Source organism: Schistocerca americana, chromosome 1 (genome assembly GCF_021461395.2).
Source record: "Schistocerca americana isolate TAMUIC-IGC-003095 chromosome 1, iqSchAmer2.1, whole genome shotgun sequence".
NCBI classification, from domain to species: domain Eukaryota; kingdom Metazoa; phylum Arthropoda; class Insecta; order Orthoptera; family Acrididae; genus Schistocerca; species Schistocerca americana.
Genome location: NC_060119.1, coordinates 995,073,420 through 995,099,443, shown reverse-complemented (window position 1 = coordinate 995,099,443; position 26,024 = coordinate 995,073,420). Strand labels below are relative to the sequence as shown.

Below are 26,024 nucleotides of genomic sequence, written 5' to 3'. Positions count from 1 at the left end.
ACAATTAATTAAAACATAAATTTTGTGCATACATGCATTTGACAAATAACAAGGAAATAGTTGTTAATACATGTAAAACAATAAAGTTGGCCTGTTCAATAGATGCATCCTTTTACACTCTATCTATTGGTGCTATCCAATATTACAAACAATTTACCACTTTTGAATTACAAGTTTTTTTAATACTGGCTGAATTAACTTTTAATTAAATTAGAACTCAAATAATAATCTAGATATATGGTTAAGTGGTAGAGACATAGGGGATGCCGGTTCATTTGTCGCATAAATGTGGGGAATTCAATGATTTAACACACTTACATAACTGAAAAGATATAAAAACAATAACTTAATAAATGAAAACATATAAACATGTGGCTTTCACCCAATATGTTGTTTGTTAAGATCACATGAAGTGCTAAGCAATTATTAATGTTCTAAGGGCATTTTTGTAAGAATATTCATTTACTGTGACTAACTTCTATAGCTTTTATTATATTTGTAATGTCAATGTCTCAACTGATGCACTATAGTGCCACAAGTAAATGGTAATATTGTATTTATATTATAATGGAATATCACTTCACCGTACCTTGGTAAAACCGGACTTCCATTCCCCTAACTTGCTGGTCAAGGTGGCCGCTCTGGCCTTGCGGCAGATCCCGGCTACCCATCTCCCACCCACCCACATGCTCTTACTTCAGTCAATACTTAGACTCCAGTGATTTCAACAATTTTAAGTGGCTGATAACTTGCCAGCATTTATGTTTTGTTACAGCAGGCAACACTTACTTTTGTTGTTGTTATATTTATTTCTCTCATTTTAATAAACTTCTGTTGGATTGATTTTCTAATTGTTGATGGTGTGTTCAATATTTCTTCTGTTGCAGTGTGCTGATTCATTTTTGTTTGTGTATACATTTCTTCCACTACGATTTATATTGGCATTGTGGTCTGTTATTAGCCGGCCAGTCAGAGGATGTTTTGGGTACGTATAATTTCTTTTTTTTGCGTATGAATTGTATTGAGTGGGTCTAAACTTGGAGGGGTCACTCACATCATACAAAAGCTGTTATGAGCAGTCTAATTTCACTGTTTTTTTAACTGTATAAACATGGTAATTGCTAAACCTTTGTACACTGGCACCAGAACTGCATTAAAAACTATGGAAAAATCATAATAATGCATTATTTGTTGCAGTGTTAACGTAGCAGTGAAAAAATTCTCAATGCAAACAACTATGAACTGCGTTAAGGTAACACGATACAAGTGTTAAGTAGCTGATAGGTATCCAAGAAGAATTAGCATTTTTGCTTAGCCTTTGAATCTATGTTCATATGCGGAACACTTTCTCCCCTCCCTCATCTTCTCCCTTCCCCCACCTCACACACACATACGCAAACCACACTTGGAGAATGTGATTTTGTGTGTGTGTGTGTGTGTGTGTGTGTGTGTGTGTGTGTGCCGCAAGTATGTGGTAAGATTGTATTTATGCACATGAGCTCTGATGATGTGAGAAGTTCAGAGGCAGAGCTATATTGTTAAACTTCTTCTTTTGACTCCTGTAGCTGCTTAACATTGACACTGTTTGGTGATCGGAATGGGAAAGGACAATTGTAGTTTGTTCCTACCGATTATATTTTCATATTCAATTAGCCCTGAAAAAAAATTAATGTACACACAATCTTTATCTCAGGATTTGATTGTAAGTATGAAAGCCGAAATATCACATTCAGCTTCATTTCTACGCGCTTTTCAATTACTGTACTCGTTCTTTACACTATACAATGAGTATCTTTACTCATTTTATTCTCCCTCCTCTCTCTCTCTCTCTCTCTCTCTCTCTCTCTCTCTCTCTCTCTCTCTCTCTCTTGTAGCACGTTACACAGAAGTTTTCATCACTTCCTATTGAACAAATATGTTGTGTTAGTAAAAAAATACAAGCAAAATTCTACATGTTAAACGAAGGTGGAAGTGTGGCATTACTAGGCATAAGTACAAATTTGAGGCTGAAAATAAAAATTACATAGCAAATGCTATTTTGTGGCAGATTGTATCCAGATGAGTGATTTTTACCTTTGGTAGTTTCAAATAGCTTTAATATATGTACACAGATGTTCAGATGTTGACTCAGTAACCAATTTTTGGTTGCTGTATTGGTATGGACAAAAATGATATCCTGGCAAAGCCTTATTTGGAAGGAGTAGGTGCATAATAATGTGTTTGTAAAATAAAATAAAAATGCACCTCTGCATGAACACAGCAGTGTGTCAGGGTGCTTGTAAGTTATGCTTAGATGCCTTCATCAGCTGTCAGGTAAGTGAAAGGTCTCTGGAAGATACATGCTGCATATGGAATTGTAGGACTCAGTTGCGGGTTCTGTTAAAGAACTGCTTATGTGCGTGGGACTTTCAGCCTGCAAGGTAGCTGCTTGGGAGTAACTGAATTGATATATGTTGAAATGTGTTGACCTGTATTGTTGTTTGTTTGCTACCAACTTAACCTCGCTGGTTGCACAGTGTTTAATGAAGATAGCGTGCCAACAACTAAGATGTTTTTGACGTCTATGAAACTCAACATTTCAGTCATTGTTAACTCTGTTTCTTTCTTCTGGTTTCATAGATGTACCATATTTACCTGAGTATAAGGTGACCCCCATTTTTTCTTGAGGTTTCTTGGTTTCTTGAGAAAAATTTACTTTTAACATGTTTTGACTCATCGAATGACAAACTGTTTTATTGGCATAAAATATCTGCCTAAACAGGTAATGTTATACCTATTATAAATTTATTGAACATCTGCAGTTTGAAAATACATTGAGAAATAAAATAAACAAAAAGAAATGGTTTATATTAATTTGTGACTATTTTATTTTCTACATTTTTCGCTTACCAACCCTGTTGTCTATGGTATCATTATCATCATCCTAACGGCTGAGCTGTGAAATTTATATCTTTGTTGTCATAAATATTTGCTGTTTGTTCCAAATAGGTTGTGATTTCTGAGGGTTGTGGATACTGCAGGACCTTAGAACACAGCTGTTTTCATCCAAATACGTATCGTATTTCACTTCTGTGCCGATGTTAGAATGTTACTGTGTCTCTTGCTTCCAAACACATCGTCTGCCCACTGACTACATAGGACTGGCAGCTGACACACCCCCTTTCATTCCAGTCGTGTCCCAGTGAACGTTGACAACATTGCAGCACAAAACACATAAGTATGTCACTGGCCTCTGTCTAGGCTTTTACAGTCTCCTGTAGAAATAAATACCAGTGTTGAGTATTTGTGCATTTTTTAAGTCATTTCAATTCAACCTCAAATGAATTCAGGCAAACTGCAGTTTAAACATGGTAGATGCTCCTAAAGGCAAAATAAATGGTATAGATATCAATAGTTGGCAATCAGATGGTATTTGCTGCCTGCTCACCACTCCCCTCCCCACACTCATCTTCTTCGCAGCTAGGCTGATACCACTGTTTCTCCTCCAACCTTACCTAGTGCTGTGCTTGAGCAACTGTGAGACACAAACTGCAATATCTTCTAGTTTTCAAGTCATATGTAACAGCAGCAACTTATACATAAATAAAAGATTTGAATCAACTCTTGAATTTCACTAATCCCACCATCTACTGGCGTCTGTTAACAGCATCCAAATTTCTCATTTGCAACCCACTAAGTAAATCATTACAGTCTCTCATAATCATATAAAATGCCAATCTGGGTCCAGAATAAAATACTGTTTTTTGAAGGACAACGTTTCCACTTTTGAATGTTACCTTTACTTAAAAATCAGGATTACTGTAATGTTTGTACACGATACCCTTACATGTATGAGAACATTTATTGAAAATCTATTCAAATACAACAAGAATTTGTAAGATGACAGATTTAGTGCTATTTTCTCCTGTGTTTCACAAAACTATCAGAATTTAAGCAGAGAAATAGATTGTTCTGGTGATTAGTTCATAGTTTCTCACGCATCCCTTGCACTAGCACTTCACGAGTCAAATGTCATGTGACTGTTCTAACAACGTTGACAGTGTATCGAGTGTTTTGACATATCGGGGAAGTCATGAGCCTGTTTGAAAGTGAGTATCATTTGCCCCTTCCAAATTTTTCAAAATAAATCTGCATGTGACCTTAGTAGCCAAAGCTTCATCCACAAATGTAAAGACGATCCCTATAAACACTAGTAAACAATGTAAAAATGTTAACCTCAGTAGCACTATTTTAATTTGTGATTAGAAGACAACCGTGTATTTTTTGATGATGAATTTGGGAAAAAATCTAATTCTCTAATCGGGTAAATACGGTAGTTACCCTAAACATAATGTTGTCTGCTAACTAACATTGGCAGCAGCCAAAGACCAAACAGTACTGTTTGATGTCATTTTATTTCTGTCATTTCAGATGCTCTTATCTGCCGCATTGCGGGAGTCTCTCTGGGCAACCCAAAGAGTTTTCATTTTGCTTCTACTTCCACTTTAAATACCCTGTCAGTTCTCTCTTTAGTGTTGTCAAGTATGAGAATATATGGCTATGAATCAAAAAGGGCCCAGTAATGTGCTAGTCAAGGTTTATTTGCTACAAATTCAAAAGCTGTGCTCCGCAGATTTTGTAATTGTTTAGTTGGATGGGAAAAGGAAGATAACCTTGAGAAGCCTTCAGTCAGTGAATCATTCTGTTGCCTTATGTGAAAATGCCTCTACTTTTTGATAGAAACAATTGTCTATTGCTGCAAACTTAAATAGTGCTAAAAAAGAGAGAACCAATTTTAGGCAGAGAACTGTTATTGTTTTCCCAAAACCCAAAAAACTGGATGGTGACAGACTACTGAATATTTGAATGATGATCTATTGTATGTGAGAATTCTGCATGAGAAGTATTGCCAGTTAAGTAATTTATTTTTCAGATGTGATATTATGGTGCATATAAAAGTGTAGGTTTTCATGGACAGAGTCTATTTCAGTGAAATCATTCTTGAAGTGTGACCGCATATTATAACATTACCAGTGTTTCTGCTATTATTGCAGGCAGCCTTCATCAGGGTGGATACTTTTGGTACGTTTATTAAGTGTTACTGGATCCTACAGGATCATACAAAGCTTTTTGAATCAGTTTTCTGAATTTCCATTTTTTTCTCTCCACAAATTCTCTTTCTTTCTTTAGTCTGTTTTGTTCACTTTTTATTCATAGTTTCATTCTGCGCCTATCCTTCCCACCTGTCAATTTTTACAACTGTACAAATTTCTGTCTGTGGAATTAATCTGGGTTGTTTCTAAATATTTTTTTATGTGTTGAATCCAAGGTGTAGTTTTCAGTCGTTCCAAGGGTGTCAAAATTTTTTGGGGAAGTCTTGTTGAATGTCTGTGGATGTGTCCATAGAATTTTAATCTTCTTTTTTGGATATCTGCCATGGGGTTGGATAATTTTTGTACTGTTTTTCAGGATTGTAGTCTTTAACCAACTTCTGATTTGTTTGGGCCCCAGTTTGTATGATGTCAGGAACCTTAATTACACTTTTGCTTTCTTCTTTTAGGGTGTTTTTCATGTCATCTTTTATGTGAAGCCTTGAGGGCTTCACTGGCATGCAGGGCTTCTGGTTTAATAACTGTAGTAGTGCCTGATTGTAGAGGTGTATATCACACTCATTGAAAAAACAAATGTGGAGATAATCTCTAAAATTATCACATAGTCATTGTATATCATATGTGCTAAAACAACTTAGAAAGAGGAAAAGTAGCTATACATGAAATTAAAAGACAAATGAGCTAAAAGAAAAACACAATGGAATATCACTTTCTGACCACTTACAAAACAGCTTGGGTGAGCCTTTTTGTTGTAGATGTGAGTTCTGTAGGCTCTCTTGGGTGAATTTACTTGTGTATTTTTGGAGAGAAGTTTTTAAGACAACTAATGGCCAGTTCATCTTGAAAGGCTTGAAAGCATATATGTTGGATATTATCTTTTTGTAGCTTTAGTTACGAGGGCTATTCAGAAAGTAGAGAACGTTTTGGCATTAGAAAAAAAAACTAAGTACAAGAAATACATTTTGTTATACACATTTGAAAGACCTTCATCGTAAAATTCTGCCACCTGAGACTTGTGGCAGCCTAGCTTTTGAGTGACAATTTCAAACAACAAAGTCCGTGAAACTTGTGGAAAATAAAGCGAAAGCTCCGTTATTGTGAAGCGATGGTTTTCAGAAATCGTTTCATGAACTTTAGCGACAAGCTCGTCAGTCACAATCTCAGGTGCCACTCTTCTCTTCATCATGAACGTTGGTTTGGCCGTTTTTAAACCGAATGCACCATTTCTGGACAGAACATTCACTCATTATGTTGTTTCCGTACACTTTGCACAGTTCACGATAAATTTTTATAGGTTTTAGGTTTTTTGCCAACAAAAACCATATCACAGACCACGTTTCACAACTGGAGGGATTTTCAATTGCAGCACACATTTCAAATTCGAATATAAAAAAAAACCAGATGCGCAGAGATGTTCCCGCTTCACCGATGGATGCCGATTGAGCTGCCGAGCACGTACATACCAAAATGTACACGATTGGCACGCACGTAGAGGCGTCAGACGGAAACGTTCCCTACTTTCTGAATAGCCCTCGTATATGGGTTTCCAATAGTTACTGAACGAGGAGGTGTGTGAGACTCATATTCAAGAGGCAATGGTTCAAATCCATGCACAACCACCCAGAGTTAGCTTTTTTGTTATTTCCCTAAATGCTGAGATTTAAAAATGGATTAAAAACAGTGCTGACTGTTTATAATGAAATAGAGGGAGTCTGGTAATAGTAGTAACATATAAAATACATGGTCTATAACATAAATAGAAAGAGGAAATTGTGCCCATGATGGTAGGTGATGGTGGTGAACGAATGTGAGCTACTAAGGACAACAACGTAGTTGTTTCTTAAATATGCAGTACTCTTCCCATTTCATACCGAATTACACTAGTTATAGCCAGTCAGGCATACAGGATGTAAAACAGTTGTTACAGTGAGATACATAAAGAACAGTTACACAAAAGCTAGTGACAAATGGAGCAGTTAGGTTCATTTTATATAAAGTGATGTATCTATTTGCTTAATTTGTTATTAGCTTTTGTATAAGTATTCTGTATGCACCTTATTGTTTTATGTCCTGTATGTCTCTTTGGTTATCGCTGACATAATTCGATATTTAGTGGACGGAGCTACATTACTTTCTTTGGCAGTTGATGTTAGTGGAATCACAAAAGCTGCTCTATTCATTCACCATCATCACATATCATCATTGGTACAATTTCTTCTTTTAATTTTTGTTGTATATCATATATTTTGTGTGTTACTGCTATTATCAGACTTCCCTCTAAATCCATTCTGTATCTACATTTCAGTATAAATGGTCTGAAGATGGGCAATCATGAGATATGTACACTACTTTCTTTTGAGCAGCAAAAATTCAGATTTTTAAAAGTTATTTGTGAAATACCTGTCTTGTTTCTTTCTTCAAAGAGATTGAGGAAACAGTAGTAGTTAATGAAGCAGTTGTAAACTACAGGATGTAACATGCTAGTAACAGGAAGATTCAGAGTCTTTTAAATTTATATGTGTAATCATTTATTTACTTAAAAAAGTATATTCTAGTTTACCAAAAACAGATGCTACATTTTTAGGTTCCTAGCCATTATACTGTTCGGAAGTGGGGTATTTTTTTAAAATATTGTACTGATTGTGGGAAGGAAGAGGGGGACACTACATACATTATGGGTAGAGATTGTAGTATATTCCAGTGTGGTCTAGTAGGTGGTACAGATATGTTTAGAGTGAACCTGTAGCATGTGGGGCCTCCACTGCAGTCTGTGTCAATACCACCTGGAATATGATTATGAGTAGTAAAGCACTTTGGTGTTCGAACTAATCTTTGAGTTGATGGCTGCTTTGCATTACTTCTCTGTCTAGATTACCCTGAAGCTTATCTGTCATCTAACATTTACTAAGTATTTCAAACAGTGGAAAGTCTGGGATGGAATAATGACAACATTATCAGTTTGAAGGATGGCATTTCTCCACCAGACTGCGTATAAAATCTTTTATTTCTCACACAATCAGTTTTGGGCATTGCCCATTTTCAACTGTGCCCCTAGTTGCATATGTGGCTACATTGTCAACATTAATTTAAAACTCATATGCCATGAATAACTGCATAAACAGGGTGTATACGACCCGGGACAACCGGGAGATCCGGGAAGAACCCGGGAATTTTTCATTGTTTTAGTTTTCAGCTAAATTTATGTGATTTTGACTGGTAAGAACCAATACTCTAACAAAGGATATTACTGTATCCCGCTATTGCAGAATAATACGCAGCAACAAAACATAAACGAGAGAAAAAAAAACTAAAATAAAACTTAAAAGGAAATGCGCCGTATAGAACGAAAAAACACAGTGCTCATACAAGCGTCTGCCGACAGCAAAGTGTGTCAAAGGCTTTAGGAAGATTATGCAATGCTTCCTAACAACAAATTGCCTCCGATGAGGGCGGGCCGCATCAAACCAGTCAGTAGACTAAAAAAAAAAAAAACCGTGACGTGACAACTGTTTACATTAGATTCGTTCTAGCAGTTGCGGGCGGGCTCATGCGCATGCGCAGTTGAGTCGCGTACGAGTAGTACCTTCTTTCGCTTCTGGTTACAGAAATATGGCTGGGCGCCAGTACTTAATATTGCCCCAGTTCGGGAATATAGTAAATCTGGCGCTGATGACCACAACAGTCTGAGTTGTGGTGGGGAGATGGATCGTCTCCACGTGACCTGTGTTTACGTTCAGTGATTTTGTTGTTTTCTCTTAGTTTATTGCTCTCACGTTAAATGATAACAAACGGATTTTTGCGGCCGGGAGTTATAAAATGAATTAAAATAATTCGCATAATTACGGAAAGCTGAAATATGGTATTAGTTTTAGATTTTATTTCTACCTTCCTGACAGTCAAGCATTAATCGTCTTGAAGAACAATGAAGTTCATTAATCTTTTCTGTTTTATTTGAAACGAGGTGTTTAATTTCACAGTATTGGCTAGTGTCAACTGTTCGCTGCATTTCAAGTGCACGTATGGCATTATGCCATAATAAAGAACCAAACATGAGATAATATAGTACTGGTATTCCAAGAAAATTCGCATACGAATCTGGAGATATGAATGTGCATTTTAAGCCGAATTATGCATTTTAGCATGGCTCACGAAATTCTGATGCTCTTGAAGTATCCTCTTATGTCTTGTTTCTTTTATGACATAATGTAAGATCTTTTAATGTTTTACACGTACGAACATATGGGCTTTCTGCGTCATCGTAGCTGCGTAAGCGTGGTGACGCCTATTATCTGGCGCTCTCTTCGAACTGCTGAAACGAACCTATTACTAACACGTCGCAGGAAAATATTGCGAATGGTGGTTTGAAAAGCGTTACATTCAAACCCAATTCCCTTTTACGCAAGATGAACTATGTGCGAGAATTACGATGAATTACTTAAATAACAAAACGTTTGACTTTCATTTAAAAATCAGCTCTTTGGGGACGACCATTTAGAAGAATTTCGAGCCCAGAAAATCAAACATTTACGTCGTTATTAAAAATTTTGCTGGCACATTTGTGTGATGTATCTTAAAGTGTAACACGCGCAAAAAAGATCAGCATTATATGTGGAAGCTTAGCTCCTCTTCCAGCTTATTAATCTTAGAGACCAATATTATATGTGAATGCTATGTATATTAATTTGAACCATTAACTTTTCTTATTTGTGTGTTCGCGCTACTTAAGAGTGGTCTTGCTATTGGCTTACTACATCACGTGTCCGTGCTGTAGTCATCAGCTGGCAAAATCACGTGACAATGAGCTATGACTGGCTTACTAGAGGTGGGCCAAACGGTTATTCTGGAGTAACCGTTATCACAGTTCCAGTTATTCTTTGATAACCGTTATCGTTAACGGTTATTAATAACTGCCAAGTTATTTTTCGCTAGCGAATACCGATAACTCCGACAGTTAAATAACGACATAGTTGGAATCCATCAGTTTAGTTATCAGTAGAACTGCGAGTAGTGTGAAATAGCAGGAATGTCGTATGACTCGTGTCATAACCTCAGCTTATTAACTCCGGGTACATTTTAGTTGATGTTAGAACGATTATTAGTGTTTCAGATTATATGTTTGTAGGTTATCGGTCGCTATTAGAAATATTATCTTCGCAGCTGCGACAGAAAGTACGCGGAACTTCGCCAAAGCACTGTTTAAGTAAAATGTTAACAACGTGCGTTTTTAAGTATGAAGTAATATGTAAACTGAGTACTGTAGGTTAAATTCGAAGCTTAATTTCTTGTGCTGCTCACATAATAGAATAAAGTGTACAGTCTTGTAATACAACAAAAAATATACGTAATGTGACAGATTCGTTTACTCCTGTGCTGTAAAAGCTAGTCCTATTGGGGAAAGTGTGAGTACGCTAATCCAAGTTTTATGTCAGATTTGCAAACTGCTCGATTTCTCCAGCGACAGCATGTTTATAACATATGAAGACATGCAGATCGAAAAGGTTGACAGTGTTACATTTCTGGGACTACAACTCGAGAATAAATTCAGTTGGGAAGGGCATACCACATTTTTTCATTCTATTATTTCATAAGGGAACATATTCTGTGGTAACTCATCAAACGTAGCAAAAGTTTTTCGCATGTAAAAGCGTGTAATAAAAATCGTTTGTGGTATCAATTCAAGAACATCATGTAGGAACCTGTTCAAGGAACTTTGTATTCTAACCACTGCTTCCTAGTATATTTATTCCTTAATGAAATTTGTTACAAGTATTTCCAACCAATAGCTCAATACATAATATCAGTACTAGAAATGGGAACAGCAATCTACATAAAGACCTAAAATTACTTACCTTGGTCCAAAAGGGGTCCAATATTCAGGAACATGCATTTTCAATAAGCTGCCAGCAAGTCAGCAACCATTAAAAACTTGGTTTCAGATAAGGCACGGTTTACAGTGTGTTTGAATGACTATTTGATACATAAGTGTCTGATTCCACCCATCATCAATATGCCGGAAATGTCTATTTTAAGTGTGTCTATGACGTCACTACATACACATGGCAACAAACACGAAGATACATATAAATAATACAATAACATTTCCCACCAAAAATACAATCAAACCAATGGGACAACTGCGGGAAGTTGGGGGTTTTAGGGTGAGGACAAGCTAGTAAAAAAAACACACCATGATCCCAAAACACAAAATGAAGAACAAAAAGAAAAAAAATACAGCATTCTGCTACACCAACAAAAATCTGCAGGAATCGGACACTTCCCTTGAACAATATAGGTCAACTATAGGTGACCATACCAATACCCACAACTAAAAGTACGAAAATTGGAATCAGACAGTTCCCTTGACCTACATAGGTCAAACTCAGATGACGATGCTAAAACATCAACACACACAATTATGAAAATGGGAATCGGTCATTATCCGGTGACCTATATAGGTCCACCACAGCTACTGATGCCAAAAAACCAACACCTACAACTGCGAAAAATAAAACCACAATCCCAAAAGTCCACAAATCAATCACCCCTACATAAATTAAATCACATTCAATACTTCATAAATACACAAAACATCACAGCTAGAAAAAAAAAAAAAATTAATTACCACCAGCAAATTCCGGCACTGCAACCTAGATCGACAGCCCCCCCCCCCCCCCCCCCCCACACACACACACAAAAACCAACTCATAAATACCGTGCCGTAATGACATTCACACTCGACAACACCTTTACGTCGAAGCAGACGGGTGGAATCAGACGCTTCCAGTGACCCCTCCTTCTGCTCTGTAGATGAATATCGTAACAGAGACTGATAGACCAGCTTAGGTAAAAATTCTGCTATATTTCAGTTTTGACAGCACTTGGTTGCAACAGTCAAGATCGGGTATTCTGTGTACGATAAATTTATTAAAAGTACGTAACTGTGTTTTATTCTGTCAGTGTACCAATTCTGTAAATATTAGCAGTTACTGTGATATATTCACGTATTTTGACAATCTCCTGACAAATGATGAGGATAATAATTATTATATTCCACTGTATTATGTTATACTTTCTGACATGTTATTTGTCATTCGTGATGGCCAGCGGCTATTTCCGTAGCAGTACGAAAATATTTGTTCGCTCCAGTTACTATCCTCTCTGGAAATATCACCTGGAACTACGACCTTTAACTGGAGTCACCGAGTCAGGAACGTCTAGACACACAGTTATTCCGTTACCAGCTTCCAGGTTATCTGTGGTGGTAGCCCGATAACTACCAGAGAACTAGAACTACGAGCCAATAACGATAACTGCCAGAGGAGAATACCGGCTCTGACAGTTATTTCCATAGTCGCTCGAATTCCTTAGTAACTTTCCTTGTACTACCCGTCCAAGCTAAATTAACACGTAAGGCGGTGGCTTAAGGGAAGGACCGTACTTGTTAATGCCTGTACTGCAGCTCCTATCAGCCACGGCTCGGACATTAACTTTATTTAATTGTTTATGCTAAAAGTAACGAAGGCCCACGAAATAGTACACAGTTCTTATCAACAGATGGCGCGCAGTCTCACAGTTATTCCCATGGTCTATAGAACGCCTCCAAATGCGCAGTACCATATTCGGTCAACAGATGGCGCGAGGCACTGTTGACACTAAACAGTTATTGAAATAACTGCCAGAATCAGAGGAACGATTATCGCAGTAACCGTTACTTCTCAGTAACCGGTTATTTCTATCAGTTACGTTATTTTTTGCCACCTCTATGGCTTACAAAAGCGCCTCGCAATCTCGATTTCAATGCTTCGGAAAGTGACATGCGGTGTTTGGTGGAATTCAAATTTATACCTTCGTAATACGGAAATACGCAGCGTACATGTTCCTGCACATCAAAGGTCTTTCAAAACGTCGGTATATAAAAACATAAACATTCAAAGAATTGATGAGTTTTACAGTGCCGAAGAAGAGTATACTGTCACTTAACACGGAAAAAGTGTATTTTCACCCGGGAGGAAGTGTATTTTTAACCGGGAAATCCGGAAATTTTTTTTCCTTGCCCACGTATACACCCTGATAAAGTTCAGTCAACAAATGTCCTCAGAACACATGGTATACACCCATTAAACAAACTGTCACATGTGCGGATTGCATGGGAAATTCATTGTGTCTATGACTCGATATTTCCACTGTATGGTGACGAGAAGTCTATCCCTTTCATAATATTGTCATTTATTACGTATTTCATTAGATTACTAACTGCACGTCACTCAACAATTTCTAAGTGTGTGGTCCGGCACTTAATTCTGTCTTCATTTGTAATTCCAGTGTATGACAAAAAGGTGGTTATATTGTAGTGTTTTTTAAAAAATGTCTGAGGTCACAAAGTATGACATACCTTTACTTATCTTTTGTCTAATAGATCTTGTCAAAATTTCCTTGCAACATTTCATTATTTTTCTGAATTATTCTTGACTTTTGTATTCTGCAAGTGGAAATAGTGATACTGGCATTCTTTTTATGATTTAACTTCAACTTCCAATTTTGTTAAATACTCCAATTTGATCATCTTGATGTTGAAGCTCTTTTGTCTGTGTTTGCTTTAACAATAACATATGTTTTTGAGTGGGTTCCGCCTTAGCGTAATTACAGGTTTTTGAGGAGCCAAACACAAAGCTGAAATTGAGTGGCTGAAGCAAGAAATTAGATACCTACATACATAAAAGCAGGAACTCAATGTTGAACTATTCAAAATTCACCTGGAACTAGCAAATCACATCAAAATCTGTGAAATATTTAATGATATCATGAATACGTCAAGCAAAACACAGAAACACAAATAAAAACCAAATGGAATAAACAACAACAAAAACTAAATGCCCTCTTAAAACAAAGTGAAATCATTACACATAAGAATAGAAAGCAAACAAACAACACATTCCACAAACGTCTGGTCAACCTTACTGATATACAACTATCTAACCAAGAAATAAATTTTCTAGAAAAAGGCCCAAAATACAATTTCAACACACACACATTACACACAAGACAGTGGAGAATCTCGTCACAGAAAGTGAATACATCATAAAACAACAAGAAGGAAACAGTAACCAAAACTTCAATGCGGATCTGACAAGAGAGTTAGTTGCAGAAGAAATAAGATGCATAATAAAGGAAAACAAGAACAACATATTGACAGGAACAAAAACGGAAGAAGAAAAAACATGCAGGAAAATAAAAAACAAACTTAAAAACATCAAGGCACTGATTACAAGAACAGACAAGGCAGCACCATGATAATTATATAACAGGATGAATACAAAGATAAAACCTTAAAATTTCTGGAAGACAACAACATACCAAAGCTAACCAGTGACCCAACACAAATATACGAGTAAAACACACAAGCACTTCTAAAAATATCTCACACACAATCACAAAACAGAAAGCGAAATGGGTGAAACAAAAGAACACCCATGCACCCACACTGAACACCTACTAAAGTTCCACAAAAAGGTCATTCCAATATGCCCCGTTGTCAACTTCAGAAGTGCACCCACATACCACTTAGCCAGAGAAATGCACACATACTTACAGTAACATTACACATACATAAATAACAGAAGCATACACAACAACGAAGAGCTGATATGAAAAATCAAAGACATCAACATGCCCACAACAGCCACACTGGGGTCACTAGCCAGTGGACTTCTAGCCAACATTTTTCTTAATCACATTGAAAACAAAATATTTGAAACAATAGTAGGACCCAAACAATACCGGATAATATATTGGTATTGTTATGTAGATGATGTCATATGCCATTAGAAACAGAAAACAACAAAATGTTAAATTTCCTTGACCTCACAATATACAGAGACAACAACTAACACCAATTCTCCATATTTAGGAAAGTAACCACCACCAGCACAACCATTCACAAACATTCCAATCCTCCAACTACACACAAACTAGCTGGTTTCCAATATATGATACACCGACTGAACAAAACTCCACTGACTGAAAGCAACTATAACAATGAATTACAGACAATCAGACAAATAGCTGTAGAGAAAGGACATGACACAAACACTATAGATAAACTTAACCACAGAATTAAAACAAAATTGAAAATACACCCAATACACACAAACCTTCTCACCAAATTACAAAAACACAGAACACACAAACAAGCACACATAAACAAGAAACACCCACAACAACAAACAAGTGGTTCACTCTCACCTACAACAACAAAGCACCCCACAGAATAGGCAATATACTCAAAAGACAAGGGCTAAAAATAGCCTACAGGACAGACAACTCAACACAGAAGAAACTAAGGACAACCAACACAAGCACAGACAAACACAACACATCTGGTATTTACCAACTAACATGTCAGGACTGCAAATCAGTTTATATAGGACAGACAAGCAGAAATTTTAATACTAGATACACAGAACATATCCCAACAGACGTCAACACAGATTTGAAAGTTCTCAAATGCAGCAACAGCCACCCACAAAAATAATTATTGAAGAAAATTATCAAATACAAAAGGCCATAGTTGAAGGAAAGCAAGTAATAAATGAATCACACACACAACCTTTCACGTAAATTATTAATCTCAGGCATAGCCCCAACAGTTTAGAAATTGTAATTTTTGTGTAAATGTTTTGCCTACATTAAGTTGTATATAGTTGCAGGTGAGGAACTGTAAAGAAAAACAGACGCTATAAAAATGTAATACTGCAGAAAAACCAGACCATGTGATAAGAAGGTATGAATACACAATTTTGTGTGCTCCTCAAAAACCTGTTATTACAATTTAGAAACTAATATTTGTATGTATTTAAACGGTAAAGAACATTCCTTAAGTTTAACAGCCATAACAATAAAAAAAATAAACCACTGATGATGGTGCAACTACAGTGAAACATGTCTGGGACAAAAACAAAATAGTGTTTTGCTTAAGGCAGAACCCACTCAAAAACATATGCTACTCCAATTTATTTACAACTTGTTTGTAGTCGCATAATATATGAACTCAAATGACTCCATTCTAGAACTGGGTTATTTTTAAATAAAGGATCCTGCCAAAAATAGTTATAGACTTTTAGAGATTTGAAAGATTACATGATGAGCGCTATAAATGTTAATTTTTAAATAATTTATTTGCAATACAGGATTCTGTATCTTGTTAGTCTGTGTTCAATTGTACATAAATAAAAAAGAAATAATTATTTGAAAGATATTAATTTTATATTGTGACTATAAAATAATGAAATATTAATAGTGAAGTTCTGCAGGTGAGACGGAGGGCAGGAGAGAGGTGCAATGGGGTGGGGAGTACGGAAAAGGAGAGAAATAAAAGGACTGGGTGTGGTGATGGAATGACAGTTGTGTAGTGTTTGAATGGGAACGGGGAAGGGTCTGGATGGGTGAGGGCAGTGACTAATGAAGGTTGAGGCCAGGAGGGTTATGGGAATGTAGGATGTATTGCAGGAAAAGTTGCCACTTGCGCAGTCCAGAAAACCTGGTGTCAGTGGGACGGATCCATGTGGCACATGACTGTCATTGACATTTGGCAGAGTGTTTAGCAACAGTGTGGTCCACTTGATTCTTGGAGACAGTTTGTTGGTGGCTATTCATGCGGACAGAGAGCTTGTTGGTGGTCATTCTTACACATAATGCAGCACAGCGGTTGCAGCTTAGCTTGTAGACCACATGACTGGTTTCACAGGTAGCCCTGCCTTTGATGGGATAGGTGATGTTAGTGACTGGGCTGGAGTAGGTGGTAGTGGGAGGATGTACGAGACAAGTCCATACAGAGGTATGAGCCATGAGGTAGGGGATTAGGAATCAGGGTTGTGTAAGGATGGACTAGTATATTGTGTAGGTTCAGTGGGGGGCAGAATACCACTGTGGGAGGGGTGGAAAGGACAGTGGGCAGGACATTTCTCATTTCAGGGCACGATGAGAGGTAATCGAAACTCTGGAGGAGAATGTAATTCAGTTGCTCCAGTCCTGGGTGGTACTGAGTTACGAGAGGAATGCTCCTCTGTGGCGACAGTGGGACTTTGAGAGGTTGTGAGATACTGGAATGATAAGGCATGGGAAATTTGTTTTTGTACAAGGTGGGAGGATAACAATGGTCAGTGAGACCTTCATTTTATTTTGAGAGGAACTTCTTGTCACTGCAGATGCAATGACTATGGGTAGCTAGGCTGTACGGAAGGGGTTTCTTGGTATGGAAAGAGTGCAGCTGTCAAAGTGGAGGTATTGCTGGTGATTAGCAGGTTTGATATGGATAGAGATCCTGCTGTAGCCAACTTTGAGGTGGAGTTCAGCATCTAGAAAGGTTGCCTTTTGGGTTCAGAAGGACCAGGTGAAGCAAATGGGTAATAAGTTGTTCTGAAGGAATGTTGATAGGGTGTCCTCACCTTCGATCCAGAGAGAAAGATGTCATCAATGAATCGGACCCAGGTGAGGAGTTTAGGATTGTGGGTTTTTAGGAAGGGTTCCTCTATATGGCCCATGAGTAGGTTGGCATAGGATGGTGCTACGCGGATGCCCATAGCCATACCTCGGATTTATTTGTTGATAATGCCTTCAAAGAGAAGTAATAGTGGGTAAGGATATAGTTCGTCTTCGCGACTAGGAAGGAGGCTGTTGATTTGAAATCTGTGGGGCATTGGGAAAGGTAGTGTTCAATTGTGGTAAGGCCATGGGCATTAGGAATGTTAGTGTACAGGGAGGTGGCATCAACAGTTACGAGCAGGGCACCGTGTGGCAACAGGACAGGAACTGTGGACAGTCAGTGCAGGAAATGGTTGGTATCTTTTATATAGGAGGATAGGATCCGGGTAATAGGTTGCAGGTTTTGGTCTATGAGAGCAGAGATTCTCTCAGTGGGGGCACAGTGTGCGCCCACAATGGGGCGTCCTGGGTGGTTAGGTTTATGGACTTTAGAAAGCATGTAGAAGGTAGGAGTGTGGGGAGTCGTAGGGGTGAGTAGAGAGATGGACTCCAGGGAGAGGTTCTGGGATGGGCCTAAGGATTTGATTAATGACTGGAGAACCTGCTGGAATATTGGAATGAGGTCATCGTGGCAAGGTTTGTATGTGGACGTATCTGACAGCTGGCGGAGTTCTTCCACCAGGTAATCCTTGCGGTTCAAAACAACAGTCCGCAGGTAGAATTATAAGGTCGGGGCTGTGGGCGCCCGCATGGCACCATCCTATGCCAACCTACTCATGGGCCATCTAGAGGAATCCTTCCTAAAATCCCAGAATACTAAACCCCTCACATGTTTACGATTCATTGATGACATCTTTCTATCTGGACAAAGGTGGAGGGCACACTATCCACATTCCTCCGGCATCTCAACAACTTCTTCCCCATTTGCTTCACCTGGTCCTAATCAATCCAACAAGCTACCTTCGTAGATATTGACCTCCACCGCAAAGTTGGCTACAGCAGGACCTCTGTCCGTATCAAACCTACTAATCACCAGCAATACCTCCACTTCGACAGTTGCCACCCGTTCCATACCAAGAAGCCTGTTCCTTACAGCCTAGCTACCCATGGTCGTCGCATCTGCAGTGACAAGCAGTCCCTCTCGAAATATACTGAGGGTCTCACTGAAGCCTTCACTGTCTGTAATTATCCTCCCAACCTTGTACAAAAACAAATCTCCTGTGCCTTATTGTGCCAGTCTCCCTCCACCTTCCAAAGTCCCACCGTCCGGCCACAGAGGAGCATTCCCCTCGTAACTCAGTACCACCCAAGACTGGAGCAACTGAATTACATTCTGTGCCAAGGTTTCGATTACTTCTCATCGTGCCCTGAAATGAGAAATGTCCTGCCCACTATCCTTCCCACCCCTCCTACAGTGGTATCCTGCCATCAACCGAACCTACACAATATACTTGTCCATCATTACACAACCCCTGCTCCCAGTCCCTTACCTCATGGTACATACCCCTGTTATAGACCTAGATGCAAGACCTGTCTCATACACCCTCCCACCACCATCTTCTCCAGTCCAGTCACTAACCTCACCTATCCCACCAAAGGCAGGGTTACCTGTGAAACCAGTCATGTGGTCTACAAGCTAAGCTGCAACCACTGTGCTGCATTATGTGTAAGAATGACCACCAACAAGCTCTCTGTCTGCATGAGTAGCCACTGACAATCTGTGGCCAAGAAACAAGTGGACCACTGTGTTGCTGAACATGCTGCCAAACACAATATCCCTTCATGTCATTGACTGCTTCAAAGCTTGTGCCATATGGGTCCTTCCCACCAACACCAGCTTTTCTGAATTGCACAGGTGGGAACTTTCCTTGCAATACATCCTTCATTCCCATAACCCTCTTGGTCTCAACCTTCATTAGTCACTGTCCTCACCCATCCAACTCCTTTCCTGTTCCCATTCCAGCACTACACAGCCGTCATTCTACCACCACACCTAGTCTTTTTATTTTTCTCCTTTTCCACTACCTCCCCCCCCCCCCCCCCTGCATCTCACCCCTACCTCCGCCTCACCTGCAGCACTTGACTGTCCGTCCCCCCCTCCCCTCCACATACTGTCCCTACCCCTTCCCACCTCAGCCTCCTCCTTTCCCCCACCCAGTCACCACTCCCATCATGCACTGGTGCTGCTGCTCGCAGTGTGGTTTCAGTAGCCTGAGACTGCAGTTGTGTGTGTGAGTTGTGTTTGCGTAAGTGTGTGTATGTGCTTATGTGTGTCTATTCTTGACAATTGCCTTAATGACCGAAAGCTTTAATTGTGAAAGTCCTTTTTGTTGTGCCTATTTGTGACTTAGCCTCTCCGCTATATGGTGTGTAGCAACTTTCCTTCTCACAATATTGTTACATTCCATCCTGGATTTTTCATTGTTTGAAATATTAATAGCAGTTTTATATGTAAGAATGACACAAGCAGAAGCATTACTTACACAACTGTTACCCCAGAAGCTGTATTTAATGATTTACTGAGTTCTACACACAAAAATGGTAAAATGAACTGAAGAGTACTGGGATTACTGCTCACCACGTCGATGAACTGTTAAGTCACAGATAGGCACAATGAACAAGAGTGCTAGTAATATTTCAGCTTCGGGCAAAGTCCTTCTTCCAAAGTAGAAAACTACACTTTCATACAAGAACAACTCACACACGTGTGGCCACTGACTCCAGGCATTAGTGCCCCGAGACTGTGGCCGTGTGTGTGTGTGTGTGTGTGTGTGTGTGTGTATCCTTTCATATTGTCACTGTAAATTAACATTTACCACTACATCACAGATCTTTCTGCTAGCCTGAGCATTCCTTCAGTTCAAAATTTGATTGAAAATTCCAGGTGGAAGCTATACCAAATCAAATTTTACTTTATATTCTCTGTCTCACAACAACATACTTTACTGGACATACTTCTTATAATAGTTAACTTTTCAGCTTCAAAACATACTATTTTTATCATAATGTTATCTACTATATTTCTGCAATCATAAATGATGGTAATCATCATCATCATCATCATCATCATCATCGTCATCATCTTGTAACATTATTTCCCCTCTATCACAAACTTCTTTCATTATCTCCATTAAGCAAATACTTCAAAATCCTCTCACTAACTTCCTAGCACCATCGGTATTTCCAACACCTATCTTTCCATACCAAGTGATAGCTGTAAACAAAATATTTATTTCACACACAGAATCTGTAAGACTTTCCATTACCATAAGTTTTGTCTCAAATGTGTATCATGTAATTGTCACATGAGTTATGAATGAGGTGTTTCGTAACAAACAAGTTAACTGTTCTTTGAGTTGTTAAAAATCAGACAATGTGCAATATTCTTGTGTAGTGTCAAGGATGAACATTAATAAAGAAACATATGTAATAACATAGGTAATAAATCATATTTATAAATCATTAAACATATTAAAGGTAATGATGCCTGGTATCAAAAAGTGTTAAAAAGTATATATCACAAGAAATTGCATAATCTGATATATCAGTTGCGTTTTTTACAGCATAAAGCTTCCTAGCGTGTGTAATGGTAGCTCTATAACGAAGAACAAATATACTGGTGTTATCTAACCTAGACATATGTAGGAAAAGTGTCATAAAACTTTAACTGTGAATATTTTACAGGTATTTCTTAGCATAATCAGTGTCATTAGCAAACAAAATGTGTAAATTAAACAACATTTTAAATCAATTAAAGAAAAATTATCTTGTGGTTTCTCCACCTTGAAAGAAGAAAGTAAATGACAAGAAGGAACTGGTTTTCTTTAGACGATTGTTACATGTTGTTACTGACACAGATATATTTGTAATTTCAGGGGTTGCTTGGGAAGAGCTTTTACGTTTCAATACAGTACAAAGCCATGTCATGTGAAGTCATTGTAGGCTGATACAAAAGCTGCTGAAAGAAAACATTTAGAAAATTTGTCAGCTGCAAAAGACTGAGCACCAGAAAACACATTCTGACCAAAGAATAAGCCTAACAATGGAAAATACAGGATGGAATAATAACAATATTATGAAAAGGATAAATTGCTACACATCATATAGAGGAGATTTTGAGTCGTAGACAGGTGAAACAAACAGACTGCTATACATTTGAGCTTTCTACCAAAAAGACTTCTTCTAAAGTAGAAAACACGCACAAATTCAAACAAGCACAACCGAACACACATCACCACTGTCTCTGGCCACTGGGGCTGGGGAACGTCAGGCTGTGTGGTTGACTTGGCATGTCTGTCTGAGAGAGAGAGAGAGAGAGAGAGAGAGAGAGAGAGACTGCGCTGCTGGTGCCTTTATTCATGAATCACCACCAACAACATTGGCAGTTGGCAGCAACTGTGGAGAAATTTGGAGTTTCGAGCATGGATCTTCACTTTGCAGGAGTGTTTGCCGATTTGAAACTTGTGGCAGACTAAAACTGTACCTGCATCTGACACCTTTGACTTTTGTGAGCAAGTGCTCTACCACTTGAGTGATTCAAGAACATCGCACAGCCATTCCTCACAGATCACTTTTACCAGTATCTCTCTCCTGACTTCCAAAATTCACAGAAGTTGTCCCGCTTACCTTGCAGGACTAGAACTCCTGGAGGATAGGAAATGCAGACAAAATTGTTAAATGATAGCCTAAGGAATTCTTTTGAGGAGTGTTAGATCTGTGTGCAGGAGAACTTCTATGTGGTTTGGAGGCAGGAGAGGTACTGGTGGAAGTTTCAGTTTAAATCAAAGAATGAAACTACTTCAATCAAACAGCACTGCTGTATGATTATACTTACAACTTTACCTTATTAATTTTCAGCACATATATAAACATTCATTGAACAACATTTTAGAGATGTTATATGGGACTGTGTAATCAAAATGTACAAGAATATTTAATACTTCTCCAAAGATGAGAATAATTTCCAGTGAGGAAGGCATCCCCACATAAACCATGGACCTTGCTGGATGGCATGGCTTGCGTCCCGTATGATATGTATAGCTATACTGTTACTGCAACCACAATGGAGGATTATCTGTGGAGACATCACACTAACCAATGGTTCCTGAAGTAACCTTTTTACTAGTTGCACCAGCAACAGTGTGGGTGACTGACTGATCTTGCATTGTAACATTGGTGAATGTAACTGTGGTGATACTGTGAATGGCTGAAAGCGAGGGGAAACCACAGCCGTTACTTTTTCATAGGGTGTGCACCTCTAATGTATGGTTAAATTATGGAGGCATCCTCTTGGGTAATATATTCTGGAAAAAAACAAACCCTATTCGGATCTTTGTACTAGAATTTCACTGGAAGATGTCATCATGAGAGAAAAGAAAACTGGCATTTATCGTGTCGGAGCATGGAATGTTAAGTCCCTTAATCTGGTAGGTGTGTTAGGGAATTTAAAAAGAGATTTTGGTATGTTGAAGTTAGTATATACAATGGGAATTGGTGAGTTATCAACACAGTATACAGTAGGGGTTTTGAAGGAGTAGGCTTAATACTGAGTAAAAAAGTAGGAATCTGGTTAAGGTACCATGAACAGCACAGTGAATGCTTTAGTGGAGCCAAGATAGATAAAAAGCGAACACCCACCACAGTAATGCAAGTTTATATGCCAATTAGTTCCACAGATGATTATGATGGCACAGTAATGCAAGTTTATATGCCAATTAGTTCCACAGATGATTATGATGGCATAATATAAATTGGATACATATAAAAAATCTACTCACTTGGAAACGGCAGGGGGGGGAACCCCACACACACACACACACACACACACACACACACACACACACACGCGCGCGCGCGCAAGCTTTTGGAGCTATATGCTGATGAGATTGAAAGAATATGATGTGAGAAAGATATTTAAGGCAGTTAAGTGAAATGAAAATTTACTTGTGATGGGTGACTGGAATTTGATAGCGGGAACGAAAGAGGAAGCTGCCTGGTAGAATTTTGCACTGAGCATAATTTTTTAATCATCACTAAAACTCATTTAAGAATGATGAAAGAGGGTTTGTATACGTGGAAGAGATGGGGAAACTGGAACATTTAGACTGATTATATTTAATGGTAAGACAGTGTTTTCAGAACCAAATTTTAAACTGTAAGACATTTTCAGTGACAAATGTGGACCCCGACAATAATTTATTGGTTATGAACTCTAAATTAAAACTGAATATACTGCAGAAAGGTAGGAAATTAAGTAGATGGAGGTGAGTGAGTTCAAAGATCCAAGGGTTGTTGACAGTATCAAAGGAAGCATTAGACAATGATGCAATAGGAATGCAGTAGAAGATGAATGGGTAGCTTTGAGAGATGAAATGGTGATGGCAGCAGAGGACAAAATAGATAAAAAGACAAGGTCTAGTAAAAATTTCAGATATCACTCAAGATATTGAATTTAATTGATGAGAGGAGAAAATATAAAAATGCAGGAAATGAAGCAGATGAAAGGCAATATGGTGGTAAAAAAATGGGATTGTGAGAAAGTGTAAAATGGCTAAAGAGGAATGGCTCAGAGACAAATGCAAGGCAATAAAAGTACCTATGTACAGGGGAAAGATAGACAACAACCATAGGAAAAATTAAGAGACCTTTGAAGAAGAAAAAAAAGCAGCTGTATGAATATGAAAATCTCAGATAGAGAACCAGTACTTAGTCAAGAAGAGAAACCTGAAAGGTGCAAGGAATTTATAGAGGGGCAAAATAAATTTGAGGACAATATTGTAGAAAACAAAGAGAAAGTAGATGATGATAAGGTGGGAGATAAAACACTGTGAAAAGAATTTGACAGAGCACTGAAAGACCTAACTGTCAACAAACCCTGGAGTAGCAGATATTCCCTCAGAATTAATGACATCCCTGGGAGACAAAGGATGGTGTGTAAGATACGTGAGACAAGGGAAGTGCCCTCATACTTCAGGAAGACAGTAATAATTTTAATTCCAAAGAAGGCAGGTGCTGGCAGGTTTGAATGTGACTGAACGGTCATTTGAAGTCCTGTTTGCAAAATATTGACAAGAATTATTTACAGAAGAATGGAAGAACTGATAACAGCTAACCTCGAGGAAGATAAGAAACATAGGAACCTGCAAGGCAACACTGACCATATGACGTATCCTATAAGAAAGGTTGAAGAAAGACAAACTGACATTTATAGATTTAGAGTAAGCTTTTGACAATATTGACTGGATTACACTTTCTGAAATTCCAAAGGTAGCAGTGGTAAAATATGGAGAGAAAAGGTTATTTATAGCTTGTACAGAAACCAGACAGCACTTGTAAGAGTCAAAGGACATGAAAGGGAAGTAGTGATTGAAAAGGGTGTGTGAAAAGGTTGTAGCCTATCCCCAATTTTATTCACTATGTACGCTGAGCAAACTGTGAGGGAAACCAAGCAGAAATTTAGAAAGGGGATTAACATCCAGGGAGAAGAATTAAAAACTTTGATATTTGATGCTGAGTCGCAGATAGGCACAACAAAAAGACTGTCACAAATAAGCTTTTGGCCGGCAAGGCCTTCATCAAAAGTAGTGGTCAGTCTCTCTCTCTCTCTCTCTCTCTCTCTCTCTCTCTCACACACACACACACACACACACACACACACACACACACACACACACACACACACACCCCTCACATGCACATGACTGCAGTCTCCGGCAACTGAACTCGTGTCTGTCATCTATTTCTGACAAAGGCCTTGCTGGCCAAAAGTTTATTTGTGACTGCCCTTTTGTTGTGCCTGTCTGCGACTCAGCTTCTCCGCTATATAGTGAGGGGCAACTTTCCTTTTCATTATATTATTGTAAGATTAACATCAATAAAAGGCCAGTGGAATGTAATCTAATTAAATCAGGTGATGCTGAGGATATTACATTAGGAAATGAGACACCAAAAAAAGTAGTAGATGAAGTTTTCTGTTTGGACAGCAAAATAACTCATGATGGCCAAAATAGCGAGGAAATAAAATGCAGACTGGTATTAGTGTGAAAACCATTTCTGAAAATATGGGATGTGATAACATTTAATAACAGTGTTAGCAAGTCTGTTCCAATGGTATTTGTCTGGATCACAACATTGTATGACAGTGAAACATGGACGATAAGCAGTTCAGAGTAGAAAAGAATAGAAGTTTTCAAAATATTGTACTATAGAAGAAGCCAAAGATTGAAAGGGGAGATTGATAAATGAGGTGGTTCTGAATCAAATCTGGGAAAACAAATTTATGGCACAACTTGACTAAAGGAAGGGATCTATCAATAGGAAATGTCCATAGGCATAAAGGAATTGTCAATTTCTTAATGTAAGGACATGTGTGTTTGGGGGGGGGGGTTAAAATTGTAAAGGGAGACCAGTGCTTGAATACATTAATGGTTTCAAATGGATGTAAGTTGTGTTAGT

General features: G+C 38.3%; 1 protein-coding gene across 2 annotated transcripts in view; it reads left to right on the top strand.

Moving 5' to 3' along the window:
- The window catches only part of LOC124616003 (protein TAPT1 homolog), a 140,642-nt gene that overhangs the window by 31,627 nt on the left and 82,991 nt on the right, over positions 1-26,024 (top strand). For both annotated transcript variants that reach the window (XM_047144216.1, XM_047144225.1), the window contains one exon: positions 888-985. In XM_047144216.1, the coding sequence (XP_047000172.1) occupies positions 888-985 (98 nt within the window). The remainder of the gene's footprint in view (positions 1-887; positions 986-26,024) is intronic.